Source organism: Taeniopygia guttata, chromosome 5 (assembly GCF_048771995.1).
Source record: "Taeniopygia guttata chromosome 5, bTaeGut7.mat, whole genome shotgun sequence".
Classification (NCBI taxonomy): Eukaryota; Metazoa; Chordata; class Aves; order Passeriformes; family Estrildidae; genus Taeniopygia; species Taeniopygia guttata.
In genome coordinates this window covers 39,843,484-39,870,658 of record NC_133030.1, presented here as the reverse complement: position 1 = coordinate 39,870,658, position 27,175 = coordinate 39,843,484, and the positions used below count along the sequence as shown (strand labels likewise).

General features: G+C 40.8%; 1 protein-coding gene across 3 annotated transcripts in view; it reads left to right on the top strand.

Annotated features, from left to right (window-relative positions):
- Positions 1-19,403: 19,403 nt before the first annotated feature.
- The window catches only part of BAZ1A (bromodomain adjacent to zinc finger domain 1A), a 63,735-nt gene continuing 55,963 nt past the window's right edge, over positions 19,404-27,175 (top strand). The window contains exons 1-2 of one of the 3 annotated variants that reach the window (XM_030274640.4): positions 19,404-19,457; positions 20,697-20,846. In XM_030274640.4, coding sequence (XP_030130500.4) covers positions 20,734-20,846 — 113 coding nt within the window. In that variant the 5' untranslated portion in view covers positions 19,404-19,457; positions 20,697-20,733. Of the gene's footprint in view, positions 19,458-19,574; positions 20,017-20,696; positions 20,847-27,175 lie in introns of those variants that run through there. The other 2 variants (XM_030274639.4, XM_041716764.2) reach the window with 2 other exon arrangements.

Genomic DNA, 27,175 nt, shown 5'->3' with positions numbered 1-27,175 from the left:
TTTATCTCTGAAATTCATATTCAGGCTTTGGACCACTCTTACCATGAAAGCTGAGCAATACTAAAATGCAGAAATCTGACCATCACAGTACATCATAAACTGCCTGTACCTCATGGAAAAATCTTACAGATGCCTTATTTCAAAATGCTTTGGTTTAGGTATGTAATTCTATTATGTTTCCTTATTATGTTGCTATGAAAACAGGGTCATGGTTTAGAATTAATCTTCTCTCTATTCCTGACTTCAGTTGTAACCTCTGTCCACATCAAAATTAGCTGGATCATCATCTTTACAGCACACACCACGTTCGAAAGAGATTTTTTTTTTTTTTCCTTCCTGTAAAGATCTGAAACCTAAGTAGAAAAATAAAGTTTTCTCATCCCTTTAAATTATTCTTAGTGTGAATTGATTTTGTGGTATTGATTTAGGAATACTGTCTGTAAGCAGTTATATTTTGTACAATATATTAAATAGTAAAAACAATTGAGTGCACGCATTTATAAAAAATAGAATAATTCATTATACATATAACACATGCCCCTATGTACACAGACATAATCATAGAAATTCAGTCAATCAATGTAGTTCCTGGTTCATTATTTCATTTATTTTTCTATTCTATGTTCTCACTAAAAATCTTATAATGATCCTGCAGTTATCTTTTTCAGTGTAGAACAGCATATACACTTGAAACTTACTGGGAAAAAACACCCCATGAATTTCCATGCATAGCTGAGTAAGAAAATTAGTGAACGATGCATTGCAGCAACACACAGAATAAACCAGGCAGCACTTTATACGTAAAGTTACATATTCACTACAAGAAGGTGGGTTTAAATTCAATGTCACAATGCCATCACCTGCCCTAGCTGAAAAGCCTTCTTTAGGTTTTAAGGCGATTGCATGTAAGCTATTAAAAAAAGAATCCCAAAATAAGCAAACTTTCCCTGGAAATTTTCTGCTTCTTCTTTGCTTCAAAAGGATCCAGGAAATGATAGACATATACATACTTTAAATCAAAGTCCAGGGTCTGATGAATAGGCTACCTGACCTTTCCCAGGGAGACACAGCTGGGAGGGCTGGAGAGGGCCAGTGCAGGGATGAAGGGCTCCTTGGGGCTCTGCCTAGCTGGGGCAAGAGCTGTGTTTATGCATAATAATTTCTGAACTGTGTATTTTCCACTCTTTTATGAGTTGTCTGCTATTGCTTAAGGGTTCACCTACATGCTGGTTTTGGGATTTATTTACCTGTAGATCAGAAAGAGCTAGTTATATGGGTATAAGCTGTAGTGCTAAAAGCACCATTAGCCTAGTATAATTATGTTCACCCTAGCAGGGCAGGAAGTCCCTTTATTAATATTCTTAGGTTAGAACATTATAAAAGCATTACAAAAAATTAAATCATTCCTGAGAGCAAAGAGATCAGATGAATGAGCTACATTGCAAACACTGGTTGGTATACGTTAGTGTTTATAGTGATAATGCTGGTACTTCAGAATAATATGCATTGTAACTTTAAAATAAATTCATAAATCTTTCCATTTATTTTAGTTGTGATTATTTTGTCTTCAGCTCCCTTGTCAATGTGTGGCTGCTTAACAATAGTTAAACTGCACCTTATGAAATGCGTTCATCCAAGACGGTTTCTTAGAAATCTTTGCTTGCCATGAATTGCTTTAGTCCACTTGGTATTGCAGGCTGGGACTCATCTGCCTCACCACTGTAAGGAGAACAATTTAAATAATTTCACTTGAGGTTTTGGTTAGTATTTTTAACCACCATGAAATGATGTAAGAATTAAAGGATAACAGGAAACTCCCTCAAATCACATTTTCAAAAGCATTTTCCAAAAGTGACTATGTTAGTAGACTTTATTGTCACCCGAAAGCCTCTGGTAATCTTACAAAGCATCTGCAATGAATAATCTTCCCATCCCCCATCCTTATTTGTTGCCAGAAACAGCTTATAAATGCTTAGTTGAAGACGGTGCCAAATTTTGCTTTTAGGCACACTTGTAAATAGAAAATATTTCCACTGATTTTTGTAGAATTATTCCAGATTTATGCAGATGTAAGTGAAAGCCAAATTTTGCCTGGGTCTTCCCTCATGGGTGCCACTTGGTGCCCTGATCAGCTCCAGAGCTGCTGCCTCTGGTGTCAGTGGAAGGCAAGTGCTTCAGCTGAATCTGCCCATAATTTGACAAATTATTATAAACAGATTTGAACAAATATTTCTTTACAAAACAAACTGGTCAGCAGGCTCCAGGCTTTAGTCTCCTGATGCATTTTACAGGAAATAATATCAAGTTAGCTATTATGAAACTACCCCCTCCTCACACACGCATAATTGCTTCCAGCTTGCTGATTATTACCCTTTCTTTAACTGATAGAGTGAGAAGAGAAATAAAAATATCTCCATACAGTAGGCCAAATCCTCATCTGGTATAAATCGACATAGCTCCATCAAAGTCAATAAAACCATCTTGATTTACACCAGTCAAAGAGCTGATGCACTATAATTTTTTTACTTGCTTTTAAAAATAAAACCTTATGTGATTGTGTAACCAACATTACAACAGAAACCAGAATTTTCTTTTGTGAAGTTAAATGTGCCCTCCCTTTGACTTGCAAACATTTTCACTTAGATAGTCCTTCTGTAGCTTTTTTCCCCTTTGGCTTCTGGCAGAATGGTCCTACCACCCTTGTGTCATGAGTGAGGTACAAACTGGACTGAAAGATAATCACACACAAAATAATAATTTCATGTAGTAATGAGGACAAAGACTGAAATGCTACCACAACTCGTTCACCCAAAAGAGGAAAGATGGCTAAACAAAGCACAAGATAAAAAAAATATTTCTGACATTCTCTCTGATCACCATTCTCCAGTTAACGAATGTATACTAACAGCACCAAGAAATCAGTAATTCTTACTCAGGAATGACAGTACTGTAAAGTACTATTATAGACTAAGTTTCTTAAATAGTCTTTAAAATAGTACAATGAGACTTATTGCAAGGTTTACTGAAGCTGATAGAAACTCTTTATGTGCTCTCTCTGGACAAACATTTCTAAAGTATTTTTTCGGTGTTGTCTAGGGGCTGTGAAACACATGGTGATTTTTTTGGGAATACTCTTTGTCTCTTGTACTTCTCAAAAGCACAGCGAGCTGTTCACAGCAAATCTTTTACATCCATTTCACGGAGTTCTAAGCATTTCCGTGCAGTATAGTATCAAATTAAGGTCTGGCCTTTCCCAAAACCTTCGTTTTTTTGGCTGGTTGTTTTGATTGATGTGTATATTCAAAAATTCATAGTAATTTCAACAACATCTTGAAAAATTTGAATGATTTCATTGTTAATACTGACACAGTAGTGTACTGGTTCAGTAAAGATTTTTAAGAAAATGTACACTTATTAATTATTGGTATTTAGCAGCCCCTAGCAGCATGCTGGTAGTTTTATTAAAGTTAATGGTGATATTTGCAGGATTGCAGCCTTTAATTTCCAATTGCTTTTTTGAATACTGTAAAAAATGAAAGTGTAATAAAAAATGCATTAGCATGAATTTCCAAATGTTTTCATTCAAAATGCAGTCAAGATTAAGCTTGCCTTTAAATACATATTCCACTGCTTTGACTAACATCTTGAAAACCATTCTGTGATGCCTGGAATTCACTTGCAAAGACTGAATTGGAATTCAGTCACACATTCTAGTCTCTGTTTTAATGCATATTTTTTGATTCATAGACCAGTCTGAAACACATTCAGAATTGACTGCAAAAGTTTTTTATAGTAAGACTTGAAAATTTGCATATCATATTTGGTGGATATCACTAAACCACTTATTTTTATTTGGAAAAGATTGCTTATCTCCATTACACTGTGAGCCCTTTAGCTTTGGGATCCTGCTTTCTTTGAAACCATCACTTTAGACTGCAGCCTTTATTTTGTGATGAGGCTTTTCCACCTGGTCAAATGAATGAATGACTGGGATGCTAATGCAGAAAAATTCGATTCAGGTCCTTTATTAACCCTCTGTAAAATATGACTTGAAAACACGATCCCTATAGAAGAGAGCAGTTTCCCACGTACCCTATAAGCAAGTATTTATAGGCAGTCACTCTCCAGATCTGTGCAGAGGAAGTTAAAAGAAAACAGAAATTGACAAACACTTCCCAGTTGGCATTGAAAGAGTGGCCCTGTCTGTAACATGGGCAAGGAGTATCAAGGCCTGCTGAGGACAAACAAAAGTTGTTCAAAAAATCAGGTCCTGTGTTCCCTGGTACTGATGTAGACAAAGAAGCTGCTACAAAGTGAAGGCAATGAATCAAAAATACTTTACTTAGCTAGAAAGTGCAGCTAGGAAGTTCACAGGGCCACAGTTGAGGCTTGCAGACTGTCAGGACATTTCTGGGGCTGCGGGAGCTTGGCTTTCAAGCTGCCGGTTCAATAACCCGGAGCAGGCAAGAGGCTGCTTTCTACAAAGCTGGTTCTATTTCCTACAGAACAGTGGAGCAACAGTCTCATGCTAATATGGACACTTGCAAGGGCTGAGTTTTTTCTAGAAAAGTCACAATTGTTCTTTGAGGAAGTTGTGTCAGCTGATACTGAGATGGATGATCTGGATGCTCTATGCACAGGACATTTGCCAGCAGGTTGAAGACCAGAGACCTGGTGGGTGTGGTGCCCCATTTTGGGGAGACTTCAATCAGACTTCAGCTCTGATTGCTGAAAATTTGTCAAAGCAGGGTGCTTCCAATGACATGCTTCAAATTCAGAACTTGTTTCAGCAGAAAATGCATATGTAACCAGTTCCACCTCAAGGGTCTTTCCTCTAAGCATAAATCACATATGAAATAAGTGTAGGGGATTTAGGTAACATCTTAGACTGCTTTTATTTTATACACTATGGCAAAACTTTTATTTTATTCCGAAGTGTAGCAACAAAGATTGAAAAAGAACACAGCACTGTCTTGCCTTAAGCATGCTGAAGCTTTGTGGCATCTTTAGACTGGATTCTTGGCTTTGGAGACTAGAGAAACCAGAAAGTGTACTGGAAGTGAAGTCAAAACAGCTTGTTACCCAACTTGCTTTTTCCACAAAGTATTGAAATATTAAGAACTCAGGCAAATAATGCTTGGATACAACTCTCTTTGTTTGTGTTGAGTTCCATTTGTTTGTCTGAAGCCAAACTGGGTGAATAATTTTGCATTCTTTATCTTAGCAGTCAATTGTGTGGTTCTGAAATTTGAGTAAGATAAGATCACAAACAAGTAAAAGCATGTGTAGGCTGAAAAATCAATATGTTTCAAAGTAACAGTTGAGAAAGAAATTATTCCTGTACTAATAGGCTGAAAACTAGGTTTAGAGACTCTGCTAGGACTGATAGGATTGCTAACAGTAAAGCAGTATTAAAACAAATTTGAGCTGCCTCCATAGTTATGTTAATTATGCCATCACCTAGAAATAAATTGGCCAGAAGACTGAAAATGTAACTGTAACATTAAGGATTTTTTTTAAGCTTCTCAGTTTTTGCATAATAATTAGATCTTGAAAACTGTAGTTCTTTTAAACTACTCATCCTGAGGTCTGCTCTTCCCATCTATCCTGAAATTTTCTAATACTTTACTTCAATTATTCAGAGTAGCTACTCTCTTGCTAAGATGTTCCTATGTTTCATTTCAGGACTCAAGGTTATTGTCACCAAAGAGTGGCAGAATTCCTGCTCACTTAATCACATTCGGATCTATACCATGCCCAACACGAGAAAGCCATTAATATCTAGCTTATACCAATCCAAGTCTGTTCTCTGAGTGATGTTACACCTCAAAAATAGTTTCCTGTAAATGAAATCTACATTCCTGAACTTAATTGTTACTTTCTAGCAGTCACTCTTTTGGTAAACTTTACACTTTGCTGAAACAAAACACTCATTGCCCTTAAGAAACACCTGAATAAGCCATACCTAATCTACAAGTCAAGAATAATCAAAGGCAATAAGTGAAAACTGTAGGCAATATAAAGGTTCCCTTTGCCACACGAATCTGCCTTTTCCAGCCCCAGCTTCATCTAAAGCATTTAAAATGGTGTAGAATTCGAACAACTGACTGTTCAAAATTAGAACCTCCAGTCTCTGTATCTGGTACATAATTCACTAGGACAGAACTAAAAATCACCTGTTTATTTCTATCTATATACTGAAGTCTCCTGAGTGCTGACTTTGTCTACAAGCAAGCCATACATGTCCTGTAAACATTGGTGTATTTATAACACAGAATTCCTCAAATTCTCATCACCTTAGCAGATAACTGACTTTTAAAAAAAGCTAAACATGCAATAGCAGTCTCATCCTCTTTCAAGGTATTTGTTTGGTCAACAGCATTTTTGAGAGAGAAGCTGTGCTGACAGGAGAAAGGACAGGCTGTTGAGTTATGAGGCTGTGGAATGACTGTGGTAGGGAGGACTCAGCAGCTCTAAGTGGAGCTGTAAACTAAGATGGGTGTCAATTCAGTGCTTGATGAAGCCAGACTGACTCAAGTGGCATGTTGAGGCAACCACACAGAATCTTATCTGCTTAGTTCTACAAAATGTATTAAAATTAAAAAAAGAAAAAAAAAAAAAAAGAAAAAAAAAACCACTCAGAAGTCAGCAGAGCTATATCTTCCCAGTGTGGATCATACTATCAGTGCTTAAGATGGAGTTTGGACTAGAGGCCTCAACATGTGAGAAGCTCCCAGTCCAGACTCTTTGATTTTTATGAGATGGGGGAGAACTGCTGATTAAGGGATCTGTGTAACTTACAAAATTAAAATCCTCACATGTGATGTTAAATGGCTGAGGAAGGAGTAGAAATGAAAGAAGACTGACCTATTTTTTAACCTATTAAAAATGACTGTAAATAGTTCAATCTACATGCCCCTGAAGTTCCAAATTTATTTTCTTGGATGTTTTTCAACAGCTGTGAAATCACTTGTTACTTGCCAATTACAGTGTAACTTAGAATAATGAATGACCAGAGACATTCTAGAAGAAAAGCTGCCCACTGAGCATATGTATTTAAAGGGATGATTATGACTGGATGGTGAGGAGCAGAAGCTGGAAGGGATCAGGGCTGGAAACAAAGGTAAGGCTGGGGACAGCAAGTGGGACTGGTGTATACAGGACAAAAATGTGTTGTGTGAATGAAGGTGAAAACCTTTGTAGTAGTAGTAGGAGCCTCACACATACTGTGTGAGAATCCACTGTCATTTCCAAAGGAGCTGGGCTTTCCAATCTAGAGAAGCTGGAATGAAATGTCAAATCTCACCAAACTTGGCAATTTCTTTTAGAATGTGTCCTGCTCCTGTTCTAGGAAGAGTTGTGGTGTTGTGAGTTGATCCTATCACTTACAGGTTAGTAATTTCTAACTTTAACTTTCCAGCACATAGACAACTGTTAACTCCATGACTGGGATCCTTCTGGACCAGTGACTGGAGCTTGTTTAGATTCCAGAACTGGTATCCCAGCCCTTCTGAGTTCCTAGTGGTCCTTCAAGTCCCTCTTGCTTTTCTAATCCAAGCCAGGATGCACTGTAGCCCTCTCAATGTTTGCAGGGGCAGTATCCACAGCTACATGCCCTGGGGAAGAGAATGCACTCCTGGGGAGAGGCTGTGTAGTAGAGATAGGGAGGAGGTACCTGTGGAAGGGAGAAGGGAGCCAGCACTGGGAAGAGCAGGGCTCTTACTCTGCAGGCCTGCTGCCCAAGCCATTTAAAGGTTGGCTCTGTTGTAACAGGCCCATTATCTACCTGATGGTAACAGCATGCAGCTTGTGCCATTGGTACCTGTGTTGGACCTTTAGAAGTAATCCAGTGAAATCCATCATGAAGTCCATACAATCAAATTGGTGGCTAAAAACCCCTGTTAGGAGCTATATTCAAAACAAAAAACACAACATGGCATTAACAAGATCCAAATGGAATTCATACAGTAATACAGACATGGTCTTTATTTTTTCTATGAAGTTTAATGTGGGCCTGGTTTGAAATGTACTACAATATGCATTACTTGTTATGAATAAGGAAACCATTTATGACAGAGTACCCAATGGCATCTGCCATTACAAGTGACTTAAAAGCATTCTTAAATACTATAAATATCCCAAGGAATTGTGAATTTTTTCTCCCACAAAAACTTTTTATAACATCAGAGCAAGCTAACTTTTGATGTACACTACTGCTGTGAAGCTGGATATGACAGTTCAATACCAAACTGTGTTTCTGATTGATAGGGATGCAGTTAAAGTAACATTAACAATTGATTTTTCCTCATGATCTAAACTATTCTGGAACTATAAGTTCTAGCAACTGTAACAAGTTCAGAGATAAAACAAAACAAAACAAAAACAAAAACCAAGCTGAAAAGGGTGACATTAACAGAAATGTTATAAATCTGTTATTTTTTAAATTGAGTGATGAAAGGCAAGGTGAAGTTCACCTTGTACAGATAAGATCTATACACCACTTTCTTTGCAAAGTGTCAGAATAGGGAGTCATCTGAATTATCTAGTGTGTAACATTTTTCTTATCTTTTTCTGAAACAAGGCTCACATATCAAGCAGGTACCTGTGTTGCCTTTTAATTTTTTGGTTGCCATGTGTTCATCACTGTCACTACCTAACCTTCCAAAACAGGATATGGATGAAAATCTTTCTTTGACCCAGGGTTTCTTGCACCTGCAGAAAAAGAGGGCAGAATGTGATCACTAGCTTTAAACAGGCTGAAATCAGCGTCTTTCTTAGGTGTCCTTGATCTGCTCCTTTCTCAGTCAAACCTAGAAAGAGACAAGCCTGAGTCTGGAGAACATTAGCCATAATTTCATTTTGCTAAGTGAGCCATACAAGTTTATGGTGTCTCTAGATAAGAGGTTTTATGTGTTACCTACTACATTTTAAATTATTATAATCCTATCCCTGCACTGTTCAGGCTGCTTACTCTGCTGGCAACCAAACAGGTTTAGTTTGAGGGTGTGAAGTCCTCTTTTTCTCATAACTGGCATCACCTATCTCTTAGATGCACATTGAGCATTCCTCCCACTAAACATCTGATTGTCGTAAAAGGAAAAATAACATTTTCTTCCTGGCATAAGAAGTTATTATTAGAATGTTTGAATTTATTTGTCTACCAGGAGGATAATAGGGCAGTATGAACTCTATCCCTTAATTTCAAGTTTTTAAAATAAACAGACAGTAATAAATTTCTTCTCAAACCCTGTGCTTGGTTCTCAGGTCCATTCAGTGCCCCAAATGGCTCTTTCTCTCTTTTCTTTTTTCTTCGTTCTCACACAATGTAATACCCAGTCAGCTCCAGGATTTGTTACTAGTTATAAAAGGGCAAAGGTTTTACATGACTCTAGGCAACAAGAACACAAAACCAAAATTTCCATCCCCTTGCTCTAGGCAACTCCTAGACAGAGAGTTGGAGTTTTGTTCTGGGGCTGGTGGGTTTTTTGCTTCTGGAGGCAGTGTCTTCACTCTTAATTCATTCCCATCAACCTGGGAAAGTCACATGTACTGCCTGGACTACTTCTTGCTCAGGCCTTCAGCAATGGTTCAACCCTTTGCTTTGGCATGCTGCTACCTCCTTGTTTCCAGAATAACCACTGTACAAAGACACATAGCTCAGAGCAGACTCCAGTTAGCCTGAAAGAAGAGACAGTAGAGCAGCCAGATGTATAAATCAAGTAGATGACTGTCAACAGATTAAAACTTCTTGATATTGATTATTAACAATTTTCAACATTCTAAAATGTTGACTCCTTTTTATTACTCCACAAATTGTCATTACTTCCTCATCAGACAGAAGCTTGAGAGCATGTTTGTATAAAACAAGCAACAGGAATTCTAAAATGATACCTTGGATGATTCACTAAAGACCAAAGAAAAGCAAACATGACCAAACCCTATCAGCTGACATGAAATAGTTTCTCAATGCTTATTCTATCCTATCTCAAAAGACAAAAATAAAAAAAAAAACCAACCAAACAAAAAAAAAGTAACAAAAAAAAAAAAAAGGACGCTAGGAAAAGAAAGCTATGACAAACATTTTGTTTCATTATCTTGGAGGTTGTTTTGTTGTTTAGAGAATTAATCAGCTGTTCCTAGCCCAGGGGGAGCATTCTGGAAGCAGAGATGCACTGCAGAGCAAGTCCATGCTTCCCATGCCTTATGTTTCTATGTTCTGGGAGTCAGAGTTCAGAAGTAGGGAAGTGTACACTGCCTCAGCAGGTCTATGCCTGGCAGAGCTGTTTCTGGAGAAGTGAAAATACTTATGGCTGGGGCAGTTAAGCTGGCTGTAGACCTGTTTTGAACTATTGGAATAGTGCCAAGGACCTGGGTCAACTGATAGATTTTGTTTTCAAGTTGCATAAGCACAAACCTGCAAGACTTGATTATTTTTTTGTACAGTGGTGAAGTTCAGATAGGATTATTTAAATAGCAACTACAATGGAACCCATATAACCACCTTTTATTTTACCTTAATCATCTTCCTGGGTGCTGCATCCTTGCTCGTTGGCCTTTGGGTTCTGATCTTAAAACTGTTCCAGTGTTTTGACATACTGAGCACCACTGAATCTTTAAAGATTCTGCCCATATTCCTTCACAAAAATTGCAGATCTTACTTATCCATATTATTTTTATTAGGAAAAAATAACCAGGTTTCATAATAAACACAAGGGTAATTTTAGTATGAGTGAACTTATGTGGATAACATTCCATCCTTCTGAATACTTTTTCATCTTACTGTGGACTTTTCATTCAATTTCTTTGGAAGTTCAAACACACTAACAAGCTTTTCCCTTTGCAGACATTTTGCAAAGGCTTTAAAACATACTCATCTGGGGAAAATAATTATCTCTTGAACTACATAGTTATTGATCATCAAAGGAATTAATAAATTACACCTAAGTGTAAAGGAAGCAGTGTGTAAGTCAGCTAGGAAACAGTGTGTAAGTCAGCTGACAGAGATGGATTTTTATCTTTACTACTACCATAGGAGGGAAACATACTAGGACACATATTTCAGATACTTCAAGGCAAATCTCCCTTTGGTGGGACAAGCATATACTTATACCAGTCATCTGATACAGAATTAAGCAAAGTTCTGACACAAGCCAAATCCAGACAAAAAGAAAAACTAGTCTATGCAAAAAGTTTTAACTGGCTCATCTAGACCCGTGTTTACTCCTACTTAACTAAATACCTTTAAAACTCTGTGTTAATGTGCTAATGTAGTGTTCGCACCTTGTTTCTCAATGTGTCCACCTGACCGGTCACAGCTCAGCCACTAAACTGATGCCAAAATAACTCTAGTTAAACTAGTTCATGGTCTGGTCTGCATGCAAAGCTTATGATACATCTAAGAGTAGGATTTAGGAGTAGAATGTGTTAAAAAAAAAATCAAGAAAGTTCTGTTCTGCATTCCCTAACACTGTGAAACCATAACGATTTACAGGAGCTTTTATCTTTCCCTAAATCCCTATGAACTGACAGTTTACAAAATAAAGAGAGAGAAGGGACAGACTTAATTTTAGAACAAAGGATGGTCACATGCACAAGGTCTATACACCATTGAAATATGAATCACTAGTAGATTTATTCTGGTTTAACTGAAGAAACAAAGTCCAAATTATTCCCAGGAGCATTTTGTTGTTTGACCCCCACTGGAACTGATTACATTTTATGACTCTCAGCAGAAGGACCTCTTAATTTCCGTGAGGTTTTATATATACCACGCACCGATGCTAGTGGCTGGTGCAGGAGGAGCAGCACAGCTTGCAGTGCTGACCCCAGTGCTGTTTCTTACGCTGTCGGCTAAAGGGGTGGCCAAACCCGGCACCCGGCACCCACCGGCTTCAAAGCTTTTACCTGGCTTGGAGCCAAGAGACGCTTCCTACGCAATTTTGGCAGAGGCCATAAAGGTGGGGAGAGCGGTGGGCCTCCCTGGAGCAGGTGGTGAGGTGCTCCGTGGAGTGCTGGTGGTGCACACCGGCCGTGCATGGCCAGCTGCAGCCCCAGCGCTGCCCGGGCTCCCCACGCGCCGTCCAGGGACAGGCCGGATGGACGTGCGGAGGAGGCCCATGGATGGACTTCCCGTGGCAGCCACAGCGCCGAGCTACCTCCTCAGGCAGCAGGCTGGGCAGTGGTGGCCTCCAGCGCCTGCACAGCCCTGCAGGATGGTCAGCTGAGCTGTGAGGGATGTCCCTGCTCCTCAGCCCGCTCTGGTTAAACTTTAATGATCCTCCTTATCCAGAGGTGAGCGGGCAGACGCTCCACCTGCAACGAGGCCAGCCCTAATGGGCAGCTGTGAGGGTCTTCCACCATATGGATGCCATGGCCCACTAGAGACCCCTGAACTGCTCATGGTTTAGGCACAAAATGTGTAGTTCCTGCTAGTGTTTTTTTTCCAGATCCCACCATTAGTGCCAAAATCCATCCAAATCCCACTGACAGGCCAGCCTGCAAAGTGGTGCCCACCAGGGTGGCAACATCAGCCTAACAGAAACAAATTAATGGCAGCAAAAAAACTCCTCTGGTAGCACTTCCTCATTCACACAGTCGGACTGAGCTCCACCAGATGAAGAGTGCTGCTTCTATTTGGTTCTGCAAAGCTGTTTGGAAAGTCACCATTTTTTGTAACCAGGTTTTACACAAACATTAAGAAGAATCCATATGTGTCGGACTCAGAGATGGGTTGTACTCACAGCCTGTTGTGGAACTCATTGAGAATCCCACCATCGGCACAGACAGGAGCTGTGTTTCCTGGCATACCTTTCCCTTTCCTCCTCCTGATTTTTTGACAAACTGTCCTCCTGCCAAGGAGATTGTTTTAGATGGTGTGAAAGAATTATTATTGGGGGCAGGGGGGAGGAAGTGTTTTATTTCAACTTCTGTCAGCTGCTAAACATTTTTTCCAAGCATGTGCGCATGCAATATGCACAAGTATTAGATAATGCTGAGGTTGTACCTCCTTTTGCTGCTAAACTCTCAGTTGCACAACAGGCAAGAAATAGAGAATTGAGTTCATCCATATGTCTTGCATGGTTAAAAACCAATCTATGAAGCAGGAAATTCTCTCACTGAACTTCACTTTTGTCACAAGGGCACAACACATCCACTCACAAACATTAGAAAATAAAAATCAAGGCAATTCAGGGCTGTAATGGGAAGGCATGGCCATTTTTAAACTTGATCTGACCTTTTAAACCTTTCGTCCTGGTACTGATTTAGTGGGGATACTTGCCAGTATAAGGTGTAAAAGAAATACCCTGCACATTTTCTCCTTTTTTCTCATTGTCAGCTGCATTTATTTCACTGCGCCTCAGATGAGTCAGTGGTACGGAGTGTAACTGAAAGTTGTTTTTAAGGGGGGGGGGGGGGTCTTTTCCATTGCATCCACTAAGGACTAGGAAGAACTGTAGATGACTGTTTCTTTTTGCACTAAAGGAAGCTTGCAGTTATAAGTAATTTTCTGATTTCTGGGGGCAACTCAGTGGTTGGTATGCTGGTTTAAATGTTCCTGTCTCTGTAAATCTGGGTTTACATGCAATGTTTTACAACATCCTGTAACTGTAACAAGGATGCAAGCTTCTAAAATGTATTTTAGGCTGAGATATTTATGCTAATTCAACCTTAAATATGGGTACATTTAGAGATATATGATGATACATTGAATCACTAGAAAGTGTTCCTATAGAACAATAAACTATGTGGATATAAGCATTTTTGCAACTTTATATCTGTGTCCACACCGTAGTCTATAAATTCTATGTGTGAAGGTAGTCTTAGGATTGCCCTTGCCTTTGCTTTTTGTCTAAGAACTTCTTGGATGACTGGAAATTACAATTGAAATAATTGTTGCTTCTTAATTGATAAGAAATGAGCAATTCTGAAATGAGCAATTTCATTCTATCAATGTTTACATTTTCTTCCATGCTATGAATGTGTAGCAACTCCATGGTAACAATCCAAATAACTTTCCAGCTGTCCTAAGTCTTCCAAAGAGAGCAAGACTATAGTATGCACTGGATTTACAACCTTTAAAGTTTGTTTCCTTTAGTTCTGCTCTACATGCATGCTTTATATAAAACAGACATATTTATGAGTGCCTGACTTTTAAGAAATGTAGAAATTCTGTCAGTATCTCACTTTCCCCTGGGTGTGAGCTGCCAGCATGGGCGGTGGTGTCCACTTAAATCATGTCTGTCCCTGGATCTGTGGCAGAAGGGAGAATGATCATTTGGGCTTGAGCCTTATGAGCTCTCCTTTCAGAGGATTTCCCTGGAGTACAGCATTCCCCAAGGACTATATTCTGTGGCTGCGATGTAGTATGGTTGGCTCCCCTCCAGATGTAGGACTCAGCAGGCTTGGAGCATCCTGTGAAAGCTCAAAATCAAAACTGAAGCTTGCTTTGTATGCAGAGCAAGCTGCCAGCTAACTCCAGCCCTTGTCTACCTTGGCTGAAGTGGTCTGAGCATGAGCAGAAGCATCATGGTGGGGCTGTTCCACCTGTGCACACCATGACTCACCCATGTGTTGTCAAGTGGGGAGACATCCAGAGTCTTTTTCAGCCAGCTACTCTCCTTCCAATTCTGCTCTTATCTGGGATCTACAATCAGAAGAGTGCCTGGATAGTTAAGCTCTTTGCCTTAACTTTTAAGGTCTTCTGTTAGAGATGAGTAGCAGGACAGAAGAAAATAAGGTGGAGGCCAAAGGTGTAAGTCAGAATCCTGGTCACAGGTGTGAGTCATCACATTTGTCAAATGAATGACTCAAAGAAAATTCAGCATGGTCTGTATTTGATTGAGCAGATATATATGCTTCAGATTGAATCATCACTGTAAACTCTGACTGAATAACCCAGATCAGCTACTGGGCCAACTTCTCTTCGTGTGGTCCTCAACAGAAATTGGACTGCATGGGATCATTTCAATGTGCAAGCGAGTTGTCTAATCTCAGTATTGGTGACAAAAAAACCCACAAAAACCTAAAACAAACAAACAAGTTGGGACTGTACCGTCATATTATAAAATCATAAAGCAACATCCTTGAAATTATTTGTTCCACTCATCAACTAGACAGAGAGGTGTTCAATGTAAGCAATTCAAATAAGATGAATGTAAACTTAGTAAATGGTAGGTTAGTATTATTCAGCTTGAGAGTTTCCAATCTTAAATTTGACTGTACAAAGAATATCTTAATCATACACATCCAGGTTTCAAGCACGCTGATTCAGAATATTTCAGTCTATTGTAAAATGTCATATATTGCTCCAGTAGTGACAACATGCATATGTAGTAAAATTTAGCAAATCTGCCCATCATTCATTCATTAATTCAAAATCCTTAATCAGCCATCATTCATTCTAAATATGAGTTAGCAATAGAAATTCTGCATATTTTAGTATAAGAAAATTACAGTAGTGTCAATACTCCGTAACCTGTGCATTACAACTGTAAGAGAGAAAACATGGTAGCAATCCTCTCAGAGTTTAAGCTGGTTTCAGAGACACTATTAGGAAATGAATAGTTGTTTCACAACACCATTTTATCATTTTGTAACCAGGTTAGAGGCCAATCATACATGGTCATTGCTGTAAAGTAGATAAGGTCAGAGTTCCTCCCCACTAGTATAAAGTTATCAGCTTAAATACCTTTAATAGCATTTTTTGAGAGAGAAAAAATAGGATATGATTAAACTTTAAAGGAACATATATCTTAATTTCTAGAGTTGCACAGATATTAAACATGCAATATCTGTTAAAAGCAGTGAGAACCATATGTCTAAATCCTATTAAACTGTGAAAAAAAAATTAAGAATGTGGAATGCCTTTCCACAGAATGAATCCAGTGATATAAGAAACATCCCAAGAGCTCCCCGAGGGCTTTGTTGAGGGATGGGCTCTGCTGTACTGGGTGTTCTTTAAGTTCAACAAGAGCCACAGCAGACCCTGGCCATGACTTAATGTCCTCTATAATAGCAACAGACCCAACAATTATGCCTGCTTTTGCAACTGTGGAATGCTTAAGGTTATTAAGAAACTACCAAAAATTCACTGTCAACAGGAATTCTTTACCTTTATTTGTGACTCATGAAAGCAACAAAATAATGAATGCATCCAGCAGCTGCAGAAAAAGGAACTTGCTTCCTGTTCTTGTGATTACAGAACTACTTTAAAAGTATGTTGAAATATAACTGCACCAGAATGAAAGATTAAATGTGTTGTGAAAAATCATGTGTATTTCTTCTGTGGTTTCTTTTTTTGACTGAAGAATGTTATTTATAAGTGAGTATGTTATTAAACACTGAACATAGTGCTTTACAACCAGTAAAAGACAATAGACCAAATGTTACTGTTACCCACAGCTGGAGTGGATTGATAAAACTAGCACATTGTCTTTGCTCACATAGTTAAAAGTCTAAATAAAGATATATGATCAAAAGAGTGAATTGACTTAGCAAGGTGACAGAGAAAGGGCAAAAGGTGAAAAAAAATGTACCAGTAAGTTATAAAATGCATAACAGGATAAATATTTTGCTGAGTGCCCTAAGCTTTAAAAAAGTGATCTATGGTTAATGTTTACATTACAGAAATTAAGGATTTTCAAAACAGCATTTGGAATGGAAAGGGATGATACTAGCCCCCCAAAATCTACTCAGTGCATTAAAATGAGTCAATGCTTGCATATATGTATATAAATGTTCTGCCTTTATATATGATCCAGTAAACTGGGAAAAAGGTAGGTGTCATTGCTATCATGTCATTTGACAGAAGTACTTACAAGCAATCTATCATTTACACGTTTTCACATTTATCTTTTCAACCATATGTTTTTTTACAAAAATTAGAGTTGAGAACCTAGCATACCATTCAAGGTCCAAGGATGTTCTTTATGAAGAAATCCAATTATGTTTTTTCTCTAACTTCAGCAAAACCTTGAGAGAACAAAGTAGCAACTTTGGGGAAAAAAATAAAAAGAATAGAAAAAGCAAGAGAGTGAGTGGCTAAGCACACTGCAGAAAATACTCTCCCAGTTGCATGATAATATAGGTAAAACTGAGTAAAATTTCTCCTTTTGCACTGTTCCAAGTATATGATTTGGACAAGTATAAGTTATTCCAACATTAATTCAGGTATGAATTTTAAACTGACAGTCCTTTAGTAAAATATTTCATGTGCTCTACTTTTTCCAGAATAACAATAGTCACATATGGAATTATTTTGTAATGGACATAGTTGAATAAAAATTTTGGAGCATCATTGTGTAAAGCAGCTCCTGGTAGTTTAAAGAGTGGAAGAAATAGGATTAGGAAATTAATCTGTAATACTGGAAGGATCCAGTGAAAGGAAATTTTAAAAAAATTTCAAATTATGGGGACCTTTGAAGGAGCGGTTGGGCAGGGGTGGGGGAGGCTGCCCCAAGCCTGGGCTGACTTTGTCCCTAGGAAATTGTTTTACCCTTGTAAAGCATAGAGACCAAGTGTTTTATAAGATTTTGTGTTCCAAATACAACTATTTTTAAAGTTCTGTGAGTGAGAACTGCAATCTCCCTGACTAGGGAACTATATTTGATATATCTATTAGTGTATTAGTCATCTTCTACAAGGAAAGCAGCTTCATTTTCGCTGTTTGTGGTAAAATCCACATCAACAACCTCACTGAATGTTACCAACCATCCCATTCCTGCATCTTGAAATAAAACTACTTTCAATAATTTGTAAAAAAGCCCCAATTTATTGTAAAGCCTAAACATTGTGTTAAAAAAAAAAAAAATCCTGTGGAAGGAAAGTATACTTTTCCTGATGTTTCAGTATTATTTTATGTTGATTTCTCAATGCCCACTTAGTAGACATTTAGCTGGCCATCATAAAAATTTGTTCTAGTCCTGCTGACCTTACTGGAAGAAGAACCAGAGTCTGGATTTGTAGATTTTAAAGAACAAAGGTGAAAACTAAATGAACTGCTCCTGTCTGTCCTAAGAACATGAAAACACAGTGCAACCCTATTACTCAGTGAGGATCTGTTCACTGGAAAATCACCGAGGGATTAATGAGGGGGGAAGAACACGAGGAGGAGGAAAAGGTGAGAAGAAAAGAGAAAGAGGGCAAGAGAGAGTGAAGAGGAAAAGGGAATTTGCTTTTGATGTCACAGTTGTATCAGCTCATGCATTTTTCATGGATACCAACCAGTGCTAAAATAATGTTGTGCTGACAATACAAGCATGAAAAAAGCAGCCAGGTTCCCAGACATCATAATAGTGGCTTAAAAATAAGATTTACCAAAATTTGTAACTCAAAGCTTTCTTTCCCTTTAAATTCGTAAGCCTTTTGGGGCTGCATATTCCAGCATTTCTCTCAAATTTGGGATTTATTATTTTAAAAATGACCTGAAGTCCCAATTTAATTGCATCTGTTGAAGAGCTTAAAACAAAGCTAAGTGTTGCAAAATTGCAGCAACCCTAAGAGCTGGCAACACTAAATGTCATAAGCATGGCATACTATACAGTTTTGAGGCAAAATAGATTAAAATTACTAGATGTTAGATACAAGTGCATTAATTCAAGTAGCATTTGTGTCCTTTGCTAGAAAGAAAAAAAAAAAACAAAACTGAAAGGGAAGCCAGCTGGTGAATGAAAATAAACTGGTAGGACTCAGGAGTTAACCTGATTTGCAGTACAAGCTTTATAAACTTAATTTGAAGAAGTAATCATAAACATTTCTCAGTGCTTTTGGTTAAAACCTGCTATTTTTAAAATAAAGTAATTAATGGATTGTATGTATACATTGTTTTAGTCACACATGCTACAGCAGTGCCGATTGCTGGCATTACTTGCAGAGGAAAGCAAACCATGCACAGGTGCAAGAAACAGCACCGGACCTTTATTTGCAGGAACGGCATTTTCAGTTGTTGAATTATTTAGGTATCAGCATTCAGATATTAATCACCTCAATAGTTCTAAGGACTTTCTACAGTTACTCTGTAGATTTTTTTATATGAACACTGCACTTAGTTCTGATGAATTACAATGGATATGGACTTTCTGTGGTTTTTGTCTTCCAACCTGGCTAGCACTCTTAGGAACACAATTAATTTAATACTCCAGTTTTAATTACCAATGACACTGTAAATGCATTAGCGTTTAAAAAAATGGTAATGAAAAATGAATCCATTAACGAAACCATTTAATGGTATTTTCGGTGAACTGAAAAGCAATGTTAGGGGGCCCACGTACAACCCTCATGCTCATCTTAATTATATACAATCGCACTTTCTGCAAAATACACCCGAACGCCCCCGCCCGCGCCGACAGCACTGTGGCTCGGGGGCTGTAACTGAGAGAGCAACGCGCCCGGCCCTGCGCTGTCAAACGCCGGGAACCAGCCCCGCAGGAGACGCGCCGGGGCCCCTGCTCGCAGGGCAGGTACGAAGGGCAGAGAGGGGGTGGCTCCGGGGCCGAGCGGCGGGTCTCGCCGGGTCTCACAGCTGCTCGGCAGCCCCTCGGCAGCGGCTGCTGACGCCGCTGGCGGAGGCGCGGGCGGGCAGCACCGCACGCCGCAGGCTCGGCCGCCCCGCCAGGGTCGCCGCGCTTAAGACGCCCGCAGCCCGGGCCGGCCGCAGCGCCGCGCGGAGAGAGCCGCCTTCCGCTCCCGGCAGCCGGGCTGGGCGCACCCCCCGCACCGGAGGTCTCCGGCTGATAATTCAAAAATGGAGGATGCGCCCTCTCATCCATTAATTAATAATGTAGCTCGCTCTCTTCCTGTGTGACACACGCTGGAAGGCACCGAGCGGCCAATAAAGATGTAGGGGAGAGCAGGGGAAGGCTCCTCCCCGCAGCTCTTCCTGATTGAGGGCTTGAAGAAGTAGATCAAAAACTTCCCAGGAGCCGGCGGGGGGGGGGGCTGAGGAAAGGGAAGAAACGCGGCGAGGGGGACCGCGCTCCGCACCGACCGAGCAGTGAGCAGAGCCTGCGGCCGCACCAGGTGGGCAGGACGGACGGGAGCCCCGCAGCCCCCGCTGGACAGGCCGGAGGCCGGGCTGTCCCCCGCGCCGCGGCCGCGCCGTCCCGCGACGGCGGAGCCCGGCAGCTGCCGGGCCGGGGCGAGGCGCTGGGCGGCAAGGGCGAGGACCCCAGTTAGGCAGCGACCCGACAGAAAGGGAGGGACGGAGATAAGTGGTCGGCGCTGCCCCTCCTGGGTGTTTGCTTTGCGGGAGGAGGAGGAGGAGGCGGAGGCGGCGGGGGAGTGGAAGTTGGTGTCCGGCCGGGCGTGTGTGGGTCAGAGGCGGGGGAAAGGGGGTGACCCGAAGGCAGGGGCGCCGCAGAAGACAAAGCGCGGCCGGGGTATCCCCGAGCCGAGCACGTTGCGCGGCTGGCGCGGGGGTTGCCGCCTCCGCCCGCCGCTCGGCGTCATGGCCCCATTGTGAGGCGGGCGGAGGCGGAGGAAGGTGCCGCCGTTGGTCCGCGCGTAGTCCCAGGCAGGCAACGGCGTGTCGGGCACACAAAAGGCTCCGCCGAGCCGCCACCGCCGCTCTCGTTCGCTCCTGCCTTAGCTCCCCCGGGAGGAGGGACAAGCCGGGCCCGCTCCCTCCTCCCCGGGCTAGTGGGTGCCTCTGCCGCACTTAATCTCTCCGTGTTTTTTATTTTCCTCCGTACCCCTTGAAGCTGATCCTGGGGCAGGAAGAGAGCCGGGAGCGGGACGATGCCGCTACTGCACCGAAAGCCCTTCGTGAGGGTGAAGCCCCCCGCCGACCTCCGACCGGACGAGCGTGTTTTCTACTGCAGGGTCACTAACGAGATCTTCAGGAACTACGAGTAAGAAAGAGCCCCGTGTCGGTGTCCGCGTCCCTATGTCCGTCCTGCACTCCCCCGCCAACCCCCCCGCGCTCCGGCGGCGGCGGGCAGGGAGCGGCCGGAGCCCCCAACGCCTCTGACACCTGGGCGGGCAGGGAGGGAGGAAAGGGGATTCCCCGGATCGCTGCGGGGACCCTTGCCGGGGGGTGTGAGTGGGGGACCGCGGCTGGCGCCTAGCCTGTGCCCGTGCGAGGGGGATGGGGGAAGAGAGGGCGGATCTCTCGCCTGGGGCAGGGATTCCCCCTGCCCCTCCTCGGCGGGGGTACCCCTCAGCCCCCTTCACCCGCGGGGAAGGAAGACAGCCGGCTCCTTCCCCTCTCCTTCTCCGGCTCCTTCCCCTCTCCTTCTCCGGCTCCTTCCGCGGTGTCGCCCCTGCCCCCGCCGGGGAAGTGAAAGTTGCGCTTGTGGGAGGCGGCGGGCGGCAAGGAGCGTCTGCCGGGCTCGGGCTCTCCCTCCCGTCCGCCCCCGCCGGCAGCCGCGTGTCGGCGGCGCACGGCGCTAGGCCGCTCCGCGGAAGGGGCCGCGCCGGGCCCGCGTTCAGCCGGCGCAGTGGGGGCCGCCCGCCCGGCGTGTGCCGGTGCCCTATTGTTGTGGTGACGGCCGGGCGGGGGGCACAGGCTGCCGGGCCCGCTGGGCTCCCCGGCCGGCTCCCGCGGTTAACCCTTTGCTGGCGGCCTTCGCCGCGCCGCCCGGGGCCGCGCTCGCCCCGCCTCCGCGGGGAGCTGCCGGCTGATCCGGTTGGAAATGGCCGGCGGGGAGCGCGGCGCGGGCGCGGGGTCGCTGCACCTGTCCGGCGGGGTAGGGGTCCCGCCGCCGGCCCTCCCGTGCCGGGCGGCACAGCCGGGGGTTAAACCCCGCCTGAAGCCCAGCGAGCGCACCTGTCCCCTTAGGAGCTTTTTTTCCTAGTGAGGCTTTTATCGCTCTTCCCATCCTTTTTATTTTTATTTTTTTCCGCGTGTACAAAGCTGAACAGGATAGATTAAATTCCCGTTAACGGGTGAAGGCGAATGGCAAGCGTAGTCCCGAACTTGCAGCCACTCACTTCACCGTTTGTCAGAACAATGGACAGAAAGTATTTAGCAAGACATTTTTCAAAAGCCGATAAATTACGGGTTTTCACCACCGGTCTGATTCACCAACATTCCCACCTACAAAAGGCCCCCACACCCAAACTATAATTTTTTAAAGATGTGCAGACTAAGGAGACTAAATCTAAAATGTGTTTTATTTTCGGCATACGAAATAAAAGCACACCTAAATCTTTTTCATGTTTCGACTTGTTTTTGTTGTTCAAATACACTTCACTTAATAAAATTTTAAAGAAGCTGGATTAGGTAACTTTGAAGGGTAATGCCTTGCTGTTCCTTGAACTCTATACTCTAGGGGTGTTGATTACGTTGTTGGGAGTTCTGTAAGGAGTATTTTCCTCATAGGGCATATAAGAACCTAACAAGGGAGAGGTGACAGCCTCCTGTTTCTGTAGGAATTAAGTCCTCTTTCCCCAGCTTCTGATATTGCTTTGCTTATTGATACTGAGTTGCTTATTCCGATAAGCTGCTTTTCCGGGTACAATTATTATCATATCATTAGATGACTCTAATATATTTGACACTGGGAAAATTTGTTGATGCAGGGAAATATGTTTCAGGTACATGTAGTTTTACTAAAATTTCAGTTTGAAAAGAATCCTTTTAAAATGTCTGTCTGTTCTCAAAATGTTTGGTGACTATTTGAAGTATTCTGACAGGCTTACTTACACTGCAGAGGTGTTGTCAATAAGTACGAAAGACCAAATTCCTTACTTAACCAAAGTCCATGAATTAAGGAGTAAATTTAGATGTGTTCACACAGGCAATCCCTAGAAATGTCAGTAGGTGGTTAGCTGAGAGGTCAGGCCTTAGAATGTGGTATTTGGGAAGACTCTACAGAAAATTCTGCTATGTTTGTTTTTTGCATATGGGTGTGTGTGTGTTTTTTGGTAATGGGTTTGTTTTTGTTGTTTTTGTTTTCTGGCCCTTTTTGTTAGGTTGGGTAAAATTGGTGCATTGGATTGGAAAATGTTGTACTTTCTTTACCTAGCAAAGTGTTCTGGCACAGATGGGTAGTAAATTTAGGTTACTGTTAGTTGTGGCATAATCTGCTGGAGAAGATAAGGTTGGTCATCTTTTAGACAGTTTTAAAGATGATGATCCTTGTCTCTGCTGATTGATAGTTTTCTGAAAACACATCACCTATTTCTTTGCTTAAGCAAGGGCAATTAGAATAATAGGGATAGGGAAGGCCCACTTCTTAAAATTTTTATTAGCTATTTCATGAAAGAAAGCCATTGTCTAAGTCGAGCTTTGAATCTACTATTTGAGGGGAGAATTTAAAAATTGCAGTCTGACTAGATCAAGAAGGCTGTACAGATATATATGATAATCTGAATTCACCCCCTACGTCAACTATACGAACAGTTCAGACTCAAACTGGTTTTGTGTTTGTTTTTTGTTGGGTTGTTTGGTGGGTTTTTTGGCAGAGCACAAACTTAGTGGTGAAAAGCTGCTTTCATGTATGTATCAGCTGTAGTAGAGTTGATTAGAAATCATACATTAGTATTACTCTTTTCTACATAAGAAATGGTTATACTAATATGATAAAAATTTGGCAAGACTAGTATTTTGTAAAGTGACTTTCCTGTTAAGAATGTATTTCCTCTTTAATTTGAAATACAATCACATAATTTTGTAACGCTTTCAGAAGGGGGGAGCATGTCCAGTTATATTTATCCTTAGTAACAGAAACTGGGAGAGCTGATGTTTTTCATGCTTGGTTATATTCCTGGTTAGAGGGACAGACCAGCAAGGAGAGTCTGTGGGGTCAAAGTAGGATGATCAAGTACTGATGTGCATGACATATATGGAATGCATGCAAAACATATTGAACCAGTGGGATATTACCACCAGTCTTTGACACCTTGTCTGTGAAAGTTCATAGCTGATATAGATGTGCAGAGAAAGCTACTATTAAAGTGTGGGATGTCTTGTGTATGAAGACCGTTTGAAAAATACAATGATAAGTAGTGTCGATGCAGTGGTAGGAATGTTTCTCATTCTAGAGCGTGAGAGGGGGAGAGGAAGAGCTGTTTCTCTTCATCTTCAAAACTTAGTGAAACTTCTTTATGGGTTGGCCTGTAGAGTTCTTGGTTACAGTCAAATAGAGATCTTTCAAAAGTCTTTTTAAGTGTCCTTAGTTAAATTAGGTGAATTTTCCTGTTTTCTTGGAGAGAAACTCATCACTTTAAATGTATTCTGTAATGCATAATTAGCCCACAAATATTAAGGAATAAATGTATTTATCATGGGTTTTTTGTTTGTTTTGTGCATTATTTGTAATGCAAATTCTTGACTACTTCTGGAGACCAAGAGTACAAGAAAACTCTGATCCAGAATGGCAGAGTTCATCTTCTCTGATTACCCTCCTGTGGTACACTTAATTATTTGTTTTTAACATGTGCTAAGAAAATGAATGGAAGTAAATATTTGCAATAAATGCTCTTGAAGCACACTAAAAATCTAGTTTATCTTAAAATCAAGAGGAATATTTGGTTAGTTCAAGAAAAAGACAGCCATAATTCCTAGGCTGATTTTTATATCCATTGCAAATGCAGTCAGCACACAGATTGCAAGTAATTTATTTCTTGCTTCTGTTAATGACCTGCCTCCTATCAAATACCTACTGAGTAGAGGCATTAAACTACTACTCAATGATTTGCTGATAATTTTACAGTTTGCCTTACCTTGCATAGAAAACTAACTAATTAAATGAAAAGAGGCATCCAGCTGAGAAGTTGGTGTTAATTACAATTACAAAGACAAATTAGTTTTTAGTCCATGCTTCTTGAGTAGTTGAGCTGATGTGGGCATCACCAGGGTGCTGCAGTTGCATTTGACTTCCCAAATGCAGATGTACCCATGCAAGTGACTTTTGTGGATGTGTATTGTATGAATTTCTTTCTCCATGTTGCCAAGAGTCACAGAGATCTTGAAACAGCAAGGAAGCCCCAGAAACCATAATTCCCTAGATAAAGACATAGGTAATGCTTGAGATGTGATGTAGCAGCAGATGCTCTTACTGTTGTGAAGTTAAGTTGAATGTAGAATATGATCAAGGGCATTATTACCCTTCAAGTAAAGGGAAAGGGTAGCGCTGCTGCTGCTGCCATTCCCTTGATTTGGTAGCTGTTGTGTCTTCTTTGTCAAGCATTTTGTGATAGCTAATGTGCCGTGGAGAGACAGGGACAGAAAGAGTATATTTAGTAGTATATGGTGGGATTTTGTTTTCTCTCAAACTAAGTTAAAGTGAGATCCTTAAAACATTGCAGTGAAACTGCTAACAGACTAAGCCACAGATGGTTTTGATGCAATAAAGGTAAAGATAGCTAAATAATGCTTTCAAAATAGAATGTAGCTTTTTTTCACACTCTTTTTTCTTCCCTGTAAATTCACAGGGGAAAAATCCACACAAAACAAAAGAGGAAATGAGGGAGAATGAAACTAGATACACAAAATATGCTCATATGCAAATGGAACATATTTTCTTCAAATATGTTTCATTTAAAGTAATCCTAGCATTTTGTACTTGTAATAATCATGATTAGGAATTTTTAGAAAGAAGTTTGTTTATTGGGATTTTTAAATTATTTTTTCCGTTGTTTTTAAATTTTTTTTTCTCCTCTTAAGTTCAATGCTGCTGCTTTAAATAGCATGACTGCCCAGTGTCCTCTCACAAAGAATAACAGCAGCTCTTAAAGGAACACTGTCAGTGTGAACCTCTGTCTCTCCCTTGCCCTCTGATACCTCCTTGGCTTTTTTTTAACTTTACCTTAATAATTTTTTAAAAAATTTATATTCTGGTACATTTTTTAGTAACTCTTTAGAGTGTTTTTCTATTTCCTGTCTAACGATAGTTATCAAGAGCCTCTCGGGTAACTGAGACAAAAAAAATATGTAGAAACGCAGGTGAATGAAGATTTAAGTAAGTGCTACTTTATCCACTGAATATCCATCCATAAAAATTACTTATTCTAATACAGAAATAGTTAAATGTAGGGCAAGACAAGACCTGAAGAGATCACATTTTATCTATTCTATCACCTCACAAAAACCCCCAAACTCACAAAACAGATTATTGTCGAACCTGTTCTTTAATATGTTTAAATAAGTATAATGCACAATAAAGATTCACAAAGAATGACTGACAGCCATCTGTTCTTCATATCTTGAAGAATAGTTTATCTAATTTTCTCTCCTTTGTTCTTCTGTCTGTCTTTAGAGTATGCAGGCCCACATTATCCATGTACTGTCAAAATATATTAAGTAGGTAGCAGGATAGCAGATGATATAAAAATCTGAAATTCTCTAGCTATTAAATAGTATTCAGATAATTTACCTATCCCTTCCTCTTCTGTCCTTTTCCCCTTCTTGCAGCTGATGGTTCTTCCTAAAGCATATCTGACTCAGAGGAATCCTGTGCTCATACAGAAAGGATTATCTGAGTCAAGACCCTTCATTGTCCTCAATCTGAAAATTTCCATTTTCATTTACAAAATGTTATGGTTCATCTGTCCATCTGCAGTGAACACTATCATCTGCATCAGTGTCACCAGTGAATGTTTGCCAGCTTGGGTTTGCAGGAAGACTGCAAGAAAAAACTCATTGTGAGCTGTCTAATTCTCTTGACATCATTACTAGAAATTATTTGAACAGGTCTATCCTTTTTAAAATGGTTTATTTTGGGTTTTTTTGTAAAAGGAATGAAATGAAACTTCAGTATAGGTAGCTCATGCACACAGTTGACCGAATATTGTGTGCTTTGAAATAGCTATGTTGGACTGATAAACCTTGGTTTGTCATGTGTATTCAGTAGTTACCAATACTAGTCCATTAATATTTGTTAAGGCAAGTAAAAGCATTGTCTGAACTGGGGCATATTGAAAGATTGCTTTGCTGTCTGATCACTGATCCATAGTATATTGTATGTTTTAACATGGCTTTGTGAATAGATATGCCATCTACTTCATTTAGGAAATGTTTTAATAAACTGCTGTTCTTCTGACACCTGTCAAAAATGGACAGATTTTGACTAATGAAATATCTTCAATCTTGATTCCAATATAATGGCTAGTAAACAAGCAGTAACAACAAAGCAGTTTTAGCCTTTATTGTAAATGTGTGGAAGGAAGAGAATCAATATTTACTAACGGAACAAGGGAGGAAAAGAATCTGTAGGAAAAAATATTTCAGTGCTTT